Raw genomic sequence first — 13726 nt, forward strand, 5'->3', positions numbered from 1 at the left:
TGTGTGTGCGTGTGCAGAGCCATGTGTGTGCGTGTACAGTGCAGAGCCATGCGTGTGCAGAGCCATGTGTACGGTGCAGAGCCATGTGTGTACGGTGCAGAGCCATGTGTGTACGGTGCAGAGCCATGTGTGTGCAGAGCCATGTGTACGGTGCAAAGCCATGTGTGTGCGTGTGCAGAGCCATGTGTGTGCGTGTACAGTGCAGAGCCATGCGTGTGCAGAGCCATGTGTACGGTGCAGAGCCATGTGTGTACGGTGCAGAGCCATGTGTGTACGGTGCAGAGCCATGTGTACGGTGCAGAGCCATGCGTGTGCAGAGCCATGTGTACGGTGCAGAGCCATGTGTACGGTGCAGAGCCATGTGTACGGTGCAGAGCCATGCGTGTGCAGAGCCATGTGTACGGTGCAGAGCCATGTGTGTGCGTGTACAGTGCAGAGCCATGCGTGTGCAGAGCCATGTGTACGGTGCAGAGCCATGTGTGTACGGTGCAGAGCCATGTGTGTACGGTGCAGAGCCATGTGTGTACGGTGCAGAGCCATGTGTACGGTGCAGAGCCATGTGTACGGTGCAGAGCCATGTGTACGGTGCAGAGCCATGTGTACGGTGCAGAGCCATGCGTGTGCAGAGCCATGTGTACGGTGCAGAGCCATGCGTGTGCGTGTGCAGAGCCATGTGTGTGCGTGTACAGTGCAGAGCCATGCGTGTGCAGAGCCATGTGTACGGTGCAGAGCCATGTGTGTACGGTGCAGAGCCATGTGTACGGTGCAGAGCCATGTGTACGGTGCAGAGCCATGCGTGTGCAGAGCCATGTGTACGGTGCAGAGCCATGTGTACGGTGCAGAGCCATGTGTACGGTGCAGAGCCATGCGTGTGCAGAGCCATGTGTACGGTGCAGAGCCATGTGTGTACGGTGCAGAGCCATGTGTGTGCGTGTACAGTGCAGAGCCATGCGTCTGCAGAGCCATGTGTACGGTGCAAAGCCATGTGTGTGCGTGTGCAGAGCCATGTGTGTGCGTGTACAGTGCAGAGCCATGCGTACGGTGCAGAGCCATGTGTGTACGGTGCAGAGCCGTGTGTACGGTGCAGAGCCATGTGTACGGTGCAGAGCCATGCGTGTGCAGAGCCATGTGTACGGTGCAGAGCCATGTGTACGGTGCAGAGCCATGCGTGTGCAGAGCCATGTGTACGGTGCAGAGCCATGTGTGTGCGTGTGCAGAGCCATGTGTGTGCGTGTACAGTGCAGAGCCATGCGTGTGCAGAGCCATGTGTACGGTGCAGAGCCATGTGTGTACGGTGCAGAGCCATGTGTACGGTGCAGAGCCATGTGTACGGTGCAGAGCCATGTGTACGGTGCAGAGCCATGCGTGTGCAGAGCCATGTGTACGGTGCAGAGCCATGTGTACGGTGCAGAGCCATGTGTACGGTGCAGAGCCATGCGTGTGCAGATCCATGTGTACGGTGCAGAGCCATGTGTACGGTGCAGAGCCATGCGTGTGCAGAGCCATGTGTACGGTGCAGAGCCATGTGTGTGCGTGTGCAGAGCCATGTGTGTGCGTGTACAGTGCAGAGCCATGCGTGTGCAGAGCCATGTGTGTACGGTGCAGAGCCATGTGTGTACGGTGCAGAGCCATGTGTGTACGGTGCAGAGCCATGTGTGTACGGTGCAGAGCCATGTGTACGGTGCAGAGCCATGTGTGTGCGTGTGCAGAGACATATGTGTGCGGTGCAGACCCCGATGTGGGGCTGTTATTTGCAATGCTGTAGTGATACCAGGTCAGGTGCTGGGGAAGAATATACTGACAGGGACTGTGTGTGCAGGGGGCGGGCAGAGGGTGCGGCTGGACACTGAGGCTGGGCGGTGACAGCTCTGACTGAGGTTCTGCACAGTAAGTGGTCATGTTTGCTGGATCTGAATGTAAACAAGAAGCTGCAGAGAATAAAGGTATAATTCAAGAGGAACAAAAGTTAGAAAACAGAAAATAACAATGTAGGTGTGATTTATATGACAATACAGCACAGATAAACACAAAAATTTTTGTTAAGCTAATGTCGGACAACTCCTTTAAGTGAATTAGAAAAAGTTTAATCCACTTTCACTGTCTAATGTTTACATGTTTGATGACAAACATCCTTATGATTATAAGTGACAGTTTTCATGCTAAGTACCTGCATGTCATAAGCATTTGAATAAAAATTACCATATTAAAATAAAATCTGATATTCTCTTAATCTTTACCGTATGTGCGTTGGATGAGGGGTAGTCTTATATGGCAAGTATATCCCAAAATTTATATTTTAACTGGAAAAGTTGGGGGTCGTCTTATACGCCAGAAAATACGGTAGTAAGAAATTTATCCTGGCATTTTCTTCATTTACTTTTTTCTAATCCTGGGAACCCCTTTAATAAAGGGTGATCAAGTGGTGAACAACTAATATAAATTAGGATGTACGGTAATTAGAATATGGACTTAATTATATATTTTAAAAAAATAAAAAATCTACGTTTAGTATCTCTGTATTAATATTCAAATATATATTTTTTTCATTAAATTAATTTTCTCTATTGAACACTTCATTAGGTTCAAAATATTTTACATGTTGAGGTCAAGTACAGAACATAAGAAAATACAAAACTAAGGTAGACAGATTTTAGGGTATATTTAAAAGGTGCTCTGTCACTTCTGCTTACACTTGTAAACCGTTTTTGAGCATTTTATTTTTTCGTTGTGCCCTTACTCGGTATTTCAGCTGGAAATTAAAGGGAACCTGTCAGCAGAAATTTTGCTTTAAACCTACAAGTTTCCCCTTCTGCAGCTCCTGGGCTGCATTCTAGCATGGTTCCTATAGTTTGTGTGCCCCCTTTTAGACCAAATTAAATACTTTATAAAGTTGTACCTTTTGGTATGCAAATCTTCTAAATTATCCATGGGGGCGGGCCGTCTGGTGTCCGTTACTGTCCCTCCTGCCGATTTACGCCGTCCCCCAACGCTCCATTTCATACCTCAAGACGCTGCCCAGTGCGCCCATGGTCCCGCGCATGCGCCGTGCGACTGTACCGGGACTGTACACTGTGTGCACAGTGTGACCGCTGGTGACGTGTTGCGCAGGCACGAGATTATGGGCGGTGCCCGCCCATAATCTCGTGCCCGCGCTTTCCCCTCTGCTTCCAGCGTTCTGAGCAAGCGCTGGCCAGATGACCCGACGACGTCGGGCACTTGGGCGGGCGCACTTGCTGATGACAATCACAGCGCCGCCCAGAATCTCGTGCCTGCGCAAGACGTCACCAGCGGTCACACTGTGCACACAGTGCACAGTCCCAGTACAGTCGCACGGCGCATGCGCGGGAACACGGGCGCACTGGGCAGCGTCTTGAGGTATGAAATGGAGCGTTGGGGGACAGCGAAAATCGGCAGGAGGGACAGTAACGGACACCAGACAGCCCACCCCCATGGATAATTTAAAAGATTTGCACACCAAAATGTACAACTTTATAAAGTATTTAATTTGGTCTAAAAGGGGGCACAAAAACTATAGGAACCATGCTAGAATGCAGCCCAGGAGCTGCAGAGGGGGAAACTTTTAGGTTTAGAGCAAAATTTCTGATGACAGGTTCCCTTTAACAGACACGTTGAGAACTAAGTATTACCATTCTCCTTGTTAAAGTGGTGTGACCCTAAAAGTCTGAACCAGTACTTCTTGGACAGTGTCAGACTTTACAGGGGTGACCCCCAAACTGGTAAAACACAGGCATCAATTTATTCTTAGGCTGTGTGCACACGATGCGTTTTTTACCGCGGAAACGCTGCGTTTTGAACCGCAGCGTTTCAGTGGCAAATTGCATGCGTTCAGCTTTCCCAGCAAAGTGTATGGGAAAGCTGAAAAATCAGTGCACATGCTGCGTTTCTTTCCGCAGCGTTTTGGATGCCAAAAATCGGTGCGGAAAGAAAAGCAGCATGTCACTTCTTTTGTGCGTTCTGGCTGCGTTCTCTCCCCCATTGAAATCAATGATGTGGGGTCAGAACGCAGCCACAACGCATGGACCTGCTTTTTTGTTGCGGTCCGCGGCCTTTGTCGGCACGCCAGAACGCAGGCATTTACCTGGAAGTGAGGTCAAGAGGCTTCCTGTTGACCTCACTTCCTGGCAAAGCCCCCGGTGTCGCCAAAGTGCCCGCCCCGACCCCCGAGTCCCCGACCCCCTTCCCGAAAATCCAACATGGCCGCGCGCACAGTAGCGCACCGGCCGCCCTGCTCCTATGATTTCTGTCGCATGTGCAATAACACATGCGACAGAAAACTGTTCCCCAGGCCCTGCCCGGTCACCCCCTATTCCCCCCGGTGTCATACATACCTGTCCGGTCGCAGCGCTGATCCCCCGCGGCCCCCTCCTCCTCCTTCACAGCAGACGCCGGCCGGTCACATGTGCCGAGCAGCTGACAGCCAGCACAGTGTTCAGTGTGAGCTGTGCTGGCTGCTCGCACTCTGCAGCTGTGACCCGGGGAGAGTGGGTGCAGATTTTTGCACCCACTCTCCTCAAATGGAGGGTCTGCCCTCCTAGAAAATGGGGGATACGTTTCCTGAACGTGCCCCCATATTCTAGAAGGTCCAGAGGCGACGTGGGACATCCATATGGATTTCTGCGGACCCATTTTTTTTATTAAATTGGAGAACAAGGGAATGATTTGGGGAGTGTTTTTTCTAATAAAACATTTTTTGTTGTCTTTTTTTGCTTTTGTTTACTGTCAATTAGTTATGTCGGGTGTCTGATAGACACCGTGACATCACTAATTGCTGGGCTTGATGCCAGGTGACAATACACATCTGGTATCAACCCCATTTATTACCCCGTTAGCCAACGCACCAGGGCGCGGGATGAGTTGGGGCGAAGCGCCAGGATTGGCGCATCTAATGGATGCGCCACTTCTGGGGCGGCTGCGGCCTGCTATTTTTAGGCTGGGAAGAGTCCAATAACCATGGCTCTTCCCACCCTGAGAATACCAGACCCCAGCTGTCAGCTTCACCTTGGCTGGTGATCTAATTTGGGGGGACCCCACGTTATTTTTTTTTTTATTCTTTATTTATAAATAAAAAAAAAAACATGGGGAGCCCTCCAAATTGATCACCAGCCAAGATGAAGCTGCCAGCTGTGGTTTGCAGGCTACAGCTGTCTGCTTTACCCTGACTGGCTATCAAAAATAGGGGGGACCCCACGCCATTTTTTTCATTTTTTTATTGGATAAATACTAAGCTAGGCACCCTTTAGTGCCACATGAAAGGTACTAAAGGTGCCAGCTTAGAATATGCAGGCGGGGGTGGGACGTTCTATATATTTGACATCCCTTCATCCATTGACGCTTTTTAGGCTGTGTGTCCACAATCAGGGTTTGCAGCGTTATGGGCGCTGAGTGTTTTCCCTGCGTCCATAACGCTGTGTTGTCCAGTAGAAGCACAGTGGAAGGATTTTTAGAAATCTCATGCCCACTGTGCTTCTTTTCTCCGCAGCATAAACTGACCGGTAGCGTGGCTTCCCGAGCCTCAGCATGTCAATTTATGCTGCGGAGACGAGTGTTCTCTGCAGGTAGCATAGAGCTCCACAGCAGCCTGAACCCAAATCGTGGGCATGGGCAGCTGCAGGAAGGCTGGCACTGTGTACTAGACGCCGTGTCGCTGGATCATGGCCACATAGCCTTAGGCCCCTTTCACACGTCAGTGATTCTGGTACGTTTGTGCTTTTTTTTAAACGTACCAGGATCACTGACATACGCAGACCCATTATAATGAATGGGTCTGCTCACACATCAGTGATTTTTCACTGCACGTGTCTCCATGCGGCGTACCCGCGTGTGCGTGATTGCCGCACGGAGACATGTCCATTTTTTTCTGGCATCACTGATGTCCCACGGACCACGCAGTGGTGTGGTCCGTGAAACACGTGCCAGAAAAAAACGTGCATTTAAAATAAAAAACATTTTAACTCACCCGGCTCCAGCGATGTCCTCTGCAGCCCGTCCTCCCTGTTCCTTCTGTGCCGGCTCATTATTGTCGCGCATATTCATGATGCACGACACAGCCGACCCGGAAGCAGCTGCTGCGGGGGTCAGCGCCGGCCGGATGCTGCACCGCGGGAGCGATCAGCACCATGGAGAGCGGGAGCGGGCGCAGGTGAGTTAATCTCTAAGTGCAATCACGGGCCACGGAGAACGGAGCCCGGATTGCACTTAGACAACCCACGTGTGCCGTGATTCACGGCACACGGAGGGACATGTGCGTGTTTTACACGCCAGTGAAAAACGTCAGTGTTTTTCACTGACATGTGAAGCGGGCCTAAAAGTGAGAATATTGTTGCTACAGCAACATTTTGGGTGAAGTAGCTGTGGATTCAAAATGCTTAATATACTCCTGAATAAAATCCTTGATGGGTGCAGATTCCAAAATGGGGTCACTTGTGGGGGTTTTCTGACGTATAGGTACCTAAGGGGCTTGGTGCGCGAAGTTTATTTCAACTTTTCCAAAATTCAAATGGTGCTCCTTCCATTCCAAGCCCTCCCATTTATCCAAACAGAATGTGGAGAAGGAAATGACATCACAGGTTTTTTTTTCCAAAGGTCTGTGTTCAACCAACTTTATTATCACTGACAAGTCTTAAAAAACGCACCTAAAAAAACGCATGAAAAACGCATGAAAAACGCATGAAAAACGCATGCGTTTTCGATGCGTTGTTTCTCAAAAAGCATTGTTTACAATTCTCCCCTCTGCCAGAGGGTGCGTTTTTTTCCGCGCGGAAAAAAAAGCAACGTGTGCACATACCCTTACATTTCCTACAAAAACAACAGAGACAAGGCACAGTGCAGATAGAGGAGTTCTATGAAAAGTTGCCATTTCATCTGAAATACAAGTATTTTCTAAAACAGAAATGTCAGGCGTAGTGACAGACTTTTTCGGGTCTTTCAGTCCCTGGGAAAACAGCGTACCTGTCTGAAGTAGTGAGAAGGTGCTGCGACCGAGCCAGTAACCTTTAAGTATTCTTCCCAATTAAACATTTCTGAAAATAGATGAGAACATCAAAGGCCTTTAAAGCAATCAGTGCACATTCATCGAAAATATATTCCAGTTGTAATACGTATAAGACTGATTATAAATTATTCTCGTCATCCCTGATTAAATGCTATGATCAGAATAACTAAATATACAGCAAGTGAGTCACTTGTAATATTCCAATGCATATAAGGAACAGAACGTGGGAGATAATGCGTGTAAGGCATGAAATCGTTACAACAGGTAACGTCTGGGACACGCACATGTCCTACATCAGGAATGAATATTGGAAGAAAACAGACCCCTGGTCTACGAGAATAGCTGAAACCCCTTTTCCTAGGAAACTAAATATCAAATGGCATGTATTATGAATTAAAATCTGAGACGCATCTTCCTACTAAGAACAGTCATTAGGAGAATGTCAGCCATCACTGTAGATTTGCGTGGCCCTCAATAGGAAACAAGGGTCAAGAATGTTCATTTTAACAGGTCAGATCCTTTTGGAGGATTAGCCTCCACCTGAGAAATCTGGACCCCTGTACACACAGTTGACCTAATTAGCAAATTTCAGAAGGATAGACCAATAAGGCCGGGGCCACACAGGGCACTAGTGCGATGCTCGCATGACATTCGGCTCGCGCTGGCAGCACAGCAGGAGCTGAGTGTCATGCTAGTATCCCTGCGACTGCGGTCCGACTGTGCGAGCGGACCTCAGCTGCGGGGGGCAGGCCGGCTCTCAGGAGGGGCGGGCAGGCACGGAGGAGGGGAGGGAGGGGTTTCTCTCCCTCTCTCCTCCGTAGCCAGCTATTGTGATTCTTGCTCTGCACTCGTGGTACACCAGTATGCTGCGAGTACAGTGCGATTTTTCTCTCGCCCCATACACTTGAATGGGAGCGAGAGAAAGAGTCTCACATTACAGTTGCAGCATGCTGCGATTGTTTGCTCGGTCCGATTAGGCATGAGAAAATAATCGCTCATGGGTGCTGACACACAGGCTAGAATTGGTCCGAGTGGAATGCGATGTTTTATCGCACTCCACTCGCACCGATTTTCTCGCCGTGTGACTTAGGCCTTAGTGTTGATGTGGGTTTCTCAAATCCAATAGATAGGGATTAGACTAGAAAATACAGTGTTTGCCTGAAAAGAAGACAGTGTCTAATATTATTTATTGCTCCGAAAGATGGTGTAGGGCTTATTTTCAGGAGATGGCTGATATTTTCCCATGATCAACAATCCCCATTTATTCTTGAACAAAAATAAAATCAATATTTATTCAAATATAATCATGTCATCCCATTCTGAAACATCAACATTCTGTGTTAATCTTATTACTGGTTCAGATGCATATTTTATTATCTGGTCTGCTATTCTTGTGATGCAGAATCAATCATATAGTGGTGGGTACAAAGCGTATTTATAAAGGTTTAAAAGTTATCTGCTTAAATTTAGTATTCTGTATGTACTGCTAAGTTTTCCTCCCCAAAAAAATCAGACACCTCCTAAAAGAATTGCACTTACCAGACCTCAAATAATTAGAGTTGGCAAGTGATTGGGCTCTCACATACAAATCTGTGTCGCTGTCAGGTCCCCCTGCGTTCTACAGTGGTTGGTTACCCCTGATCACAGGAAGTAGTATCACTCGCGTGGGGAGATACTGGTACCCGATCTGTTTGTGAAAACTGCTGTGCAATGCACCTGGAACAGTGAGGGACCAGACAGCAACACAGATCTCTGTGTGAGAGCCCATCAACCAATTATAATCGTTTGGCGTCTGGTGAGTGCCATTTTTTGGGGGGGGTGGGTCTGCTTTATTTGATGAAGAATCTTGCTGTATTCTTAAGTTGTTTTTTTTAGCTGCTTGTACACTTCCAGAACCAGAACTAGGGCTTATTTTTTGGAGTAGGTCTTATAATTTAAGCATAGACAAAAAAGACCTGAAAGTCCTACTAGGGTTTTTTTTTTTTTTGAGGGAAACAGGGTATGTAAAAATTAACATTCATGTGTATGGTCTTCGTAAGGGTAAATGGCTATCTAAGATCCATCTTCTCTCCCTATGAAAGGGACATGCTCGGCCATGTTGAGCATGTATATGGTGAAATGGGGCAGGTAGAATTAATTTCGATATCTAAACTGTGTGGCCAATTTTAGGCCAGCAGTCATGTATAGTTGGTGTGAGTTGATTTGCACATCCCAATTAGTCATGACAGTGGTCTATGGCTGCTTTACGGGAGCGGGAGTATCGCCTCCTACCCGATATCATTACGGTTCTTCCGTTGACAAGGCAGCCTGGCATGTCGTCACATTTCTGTCATGCTGCAACACAGACATTGCGCCAGGCTGGCTATTCAAAAAGGAAAACAACGGAAGCGGCCAGCTAAGAAGCAGCAACACCTACTCATGTGCTGCAGAAACAGATCACGGTTGTGGCTGATGGAATGCGAACTGCAAATATACTCATACCAACTCTATAAAGGCCCCTTTCACATTGCGTTTTTCTCTACGTCCACAGGTCCCGTCGGGGCATCCGTCCGGACCGCCCCTCCCCCACTCTGAAAAACGTGCTCCGGACGCATGTGCCCGACAGGGCCATTCACTGTTATGGAGCGCACTGCGTTAGCGTGTGCTCTGTTTTGTGCAATTTTGTGCATATATACGTTTCTGCAGACGGACACCCGAACGTAGGTGGTCTACATTCAGGTGTCCGTCTGCAGAAACGTATATGTGCACAAAATTGCACAAAACAGAGCACAAGCTAACGCAGTGCGCTCCATAACAGTGAATGGCCCTGTCGGGCGCATGCGTCCAGAGCACGTTTTGCAAAGTGGGGGAGGGGTGGTCCGGACGGATGCCCCGACGGGACCTGTGGATGTAGAGAAAAACGCGATGTGAAAGAGGCCTTAGGCTAGTTTCACACTTGCGTTTTTTTTCCTTCAGTCGCAATCCGCCGTTCTGGAAAACAGCGGAATCTGTTAATGGATTCCGCTGCTTCCCTTAGACTTTTATGGATGACATATTGCGACTGATGGCCCTGCGTTGCATCCGCCGGCCGACGCTGAGTTGCATCCTCCGGGCGGAAAGAACGCAGCGTGTAGTGTTTTTCTGCGCTTCCCAGAGCGTCAAAAAAATGCAGTGTGCTGTATTCCGTCAGCGTCCGTCATTTTTATAATGGAAGCATATGGTGGCGGAATCTGTCATTTGACGGATTCCTGTGACGGATCCGTCTTTACACAACTGCGCACTCAGTTGAGTAAATTGCTGAAAAAAAAAGCTACAACGGATTCCGTTGTTTTGCAGGATCCGGCGCATCAGTTGTGCCACTATATGCAACACATCCGTTACATCCGTCACACAATGCGACGGATGCCGCACAACGCAAGTGTGAAAGTAGCCTTAATTGCAATAGTTTATTTGTTGACCTGCTGACAATAAAAAGTCTCCCCTTAGAAGATTTGCGTCATACAGTACAGGGAAACATGACCATGCACATTAGCCGGCTAAACAAGCACTGAGTGAAAGACTGCCTGATTCATGCTTGCTTCACAGAAGCAGCTAACAACATTTTAGACTATTACATGAGATGTTAAATTGTTGGTTACACTTGCTAAGGTTACATTTTCAGTTTCACCCTGAAGTTGACAAATTCAGTGTTAAAGTAGTTGAAAAAAAAACCCCACATTTTTATTAAATATTGAAATGTTTGAGGTTTTTTGGGCGGCATTTTATAAAAAAAAAAAAAAAAACCACCAACAAAACAGTCTTTAGTGGCCCTTAGTAATCACCTCACACTGGTCAGAGATCTAATAGGGGAATCTAATATTTATATATCTCAAAAAAATATGTGTGTGCTGAAAGATCAAAAGCCTGAATTATGAAACCTGCCTCACAGTCAGACTGTACTAGTTGTCCATACGGCCAGAGCAATCTTACTGTGAAGCAATCTTCATAAGGCCCCAGTTACTTGTGCACTGGTTGTTGAAAGCCGTTCTATAGATACAGACTTAAGGCCATGTGCGCACTGAGAAATAACTTTTTCTTAACAAAAATTTGGACTCTCTGGCAGACTACTGCAAAAACCGCAGTAATAACGCACCCGTGGTTTTGCCGCGGGTTGGTCCCTCTGTTTTTTTATCCATTATCTATGGCAAAAAACGCAGATACCTGTGGAAAAGAAGTGACATGCTTATTCTTTTTGCTGCAGAAATTCTGCAGCAAAACCTAGAGGTAAAAAAAAAAACAAAAAAAAAACGTAGTGTGTGCACAGTATTTTTTTTTCCCATAAGTTTTGCTGGGGAAAGACTGCAGCAAGGTTAGGAACAAAAACCGCACCTTTTCTGCTGCGAAAACCGTGGCAAAAACCGCAGTGTGCGCACAGGGCCTTAAGGGTGCTTTAAGGTACCGTCACACATAACGAGATCGCTAGCGAGATCGCAGCTGAGTCACGGTTTCTGTGACGCAGTAGCGATCCCGTTAGCGACCTTGTTATGTGTGACATCTACCAGCGATCAGGCCCCTGCTGTGAGATCTCTAGTCATTGCAGAATGGTCAAGGCCATTTTCTTCAAAGGCGATGTCCTGCTGGGCAGGACACATCGCTGTGTTTGACGCTGTGTGACAGGGTCACAGTGACTGCTGAGATCGTTATACAGGTCGCTACTGCGACCTGTATTGTTCCTGCATCGCTGGTAAGATCTGACAGTGTGACATCTCACCTGCGACCTCCCAGCGACTTACCAGCGATCTCTATCAGGTCGCATCGTTTTCGGGATCGCTGGTAAGTCGTTGTGTGTGACTGGGCCTTTACACGCTGCGACATCGCTAGCGATCTTGTTAACGATGTGACACGCTAGATCGCAGATGCGATCTACCAAGATCGCACATGCCACCGGCACTATAAAAATGACCTATGTGCGATCTCGGCAGATAGCGATGTGACACGCTAGATCACAGATGCTAACGAGATCGCTAGCGATGTCACAGCGTGTAAAGCACCCTTTAGAGCGACTTATCAGGTTGCTGTCTCTTTAAAAGCAACACTTTAGGCGCCGTTGCATTAATTTTTAAGCCTCTGGGAAAAACTGTGGTGTTGCATTCAAAACACACAAGACACCCATTTTCTGCTTTATTTCTATAGATCCCAAATTCGGACAACTGACTGTTTCTAGATCGGTTTGGCATTTTGGTAGACAACCATTCCTTTCTATAACTAGGCAGGTCAGAAAATGATCTTGTGATAATTTTATATGCTAGATCTTTATTGTTCCCATATATAAAAATAACCATCCTTGGGGACACAAGATTAGCATATGTTGTGACAAAACAAGCAATGTGTTCTGTAACCTGTACGATGACAAGCAGACTAAAATAAAACCAAGGGTGGGCATGGGAGACATCTACCTTTTGTTCTTTTTGTTGTAGTCTTCATGGTGAATGGTGCTCTTCAAACAAAGCTGTCCCGGAAAGAAGCTGTTTAGTGTCTTAATGGCCCTCTGTTCTCTCACCGTGGTGGCTTTCTAGAAAGAATAAAAAGGAGGCTGTAATTAAAACTAACCCTAATCATGTCATTCCAGGAGACCTAAATCTCCAGTGCACTTCTCAGATCCCTCAACAAGTTTTCCCTTCTTATACCAGTCTATGGATTTCTGCGAATATGTGGCAGAATTGTTATTTTCTTTGCTTTAAGAACAGCCAGGCATTCAGGGATCCATAAACCATGTGTGTGAAGTAAAGAGCACAGACTTTGTGGCCATAAATCAATGACCTGCCTATTAGTCCTGACATCGGGGCACTGACATTTCCTGTTATCCCCCACTTCTTCACACATAGGTGATAGAGGTCTTCTTCCTATCAGTACCAGACAACACGTGACTTGCGGGAACTGTGGGGAAAGTTTTCCCTTAAACGAAAAAGTTATAGGAAAAGCTGTAAATTCTATGGTCACCACTAGGGATGACCGAATACCTCAAATATTCAGCTTTGCGAATATTTGCCGAATAGGTCGCCGCTATTTGACTATTCGCGAATATTCGATGCGCAATGTAAGTCTATGGGAAACCCGAATAACAACTATTCGGAACTATTCGGGCTTCCCATAGACTTACATTGTGCATCGAATATTCGCATAGCGGCGACCTACTCGTCGGATATTCGTGAGGCCAAATATTTGAGGTATTCGATCATCCCTAGTCACCACACAATGAATCAAGGCAAACTGTATTTCAAGCAGCATAGGACACATGTGCGATAACCAAGTGTATCATGAATTACTACTACATCAAATGATATGCTCTGAAGGGAGTATTAATACTTTTATTATGCCTAATACATAGCACTCAAAAACACCCTCGATTAAATTATTTCCTCAAAAGGAGCCAGATCATATGAATTAGGTATCTCAGCCTTTCTGGCGGAAAGAACTTCTAAGGCTTTTTAGCTCAATGCACAGCAATAAACTAAAAGTGAAAAACAGAAACGCATTTACTGCCAAGCTTAGTAGCATCAATAAACTTCTGGGCTTTACTGACTTCATTGGAAACCACAGAAATCTACGAGTGTCTGGGCCTATGCATATTAGGGTATGTGCGCACGCTGCGTTTTAGGCTTGACAACAAAACTGCATCCTCTAGCAGACTTTGACAACTAAACACCGTGTTTTTGTTAATGCATTTTTTAAAAGGAGAAAAAAAAAAATAGGATA

General features: G+C 46.9%; 1 protein-coding gene across 4 annotated transcripts in view; it reads right to left on the reverse strand.

Annotated features, from left to right (window-relative positions):
• SCML2 (Scm polycomb group protein like 2) overlaps window positions 1–13726 on the reverse strand; it is a 175515-nt gene that overhangs the window by 101943 nt on the left and 59846 nt on the right. For 3 of the 4 annotated variants that reach the window (XM_075336295.1, XM_075336294.1, XM_075336293.1), the window contains exons 2-3: window positions 12427–12542; window positions 6970–7040 (exon numbers count right to left, since the gene is read on the reverse strand). In XM_075336295.1, the coding sequence (XP_075192410.1) occupies window positions 6970–7040; window positions 12427–12454 (99 nt within the window). In that variant the 5' untranslated portion in view covers window positions 12455–12542. Of the gene's footprint in view, window positions 1–6969; window positions 7041–12426; window positions 12543–13726 lie in introns of those variants that run through there. The other variant, XM_075336296.1, reaches the window with a different exon arrangement.

This window comes from Anomaloglossus baeobatrachus, chromosome 2, assembly GCF_048569485.1.
Source record: "Anomaloglossus baeobatrachus isolate aAnoBae1 chromosome 2, aAnoBae1.hap1, whole genome shotgun sequence".
Lineage (NCBI taxonomy): Eukaryota > Metazoa > Chordata > Amphibia > Anura > Aromobatidae > Anomaloglossus > Anomaloglossus baeobatrachus.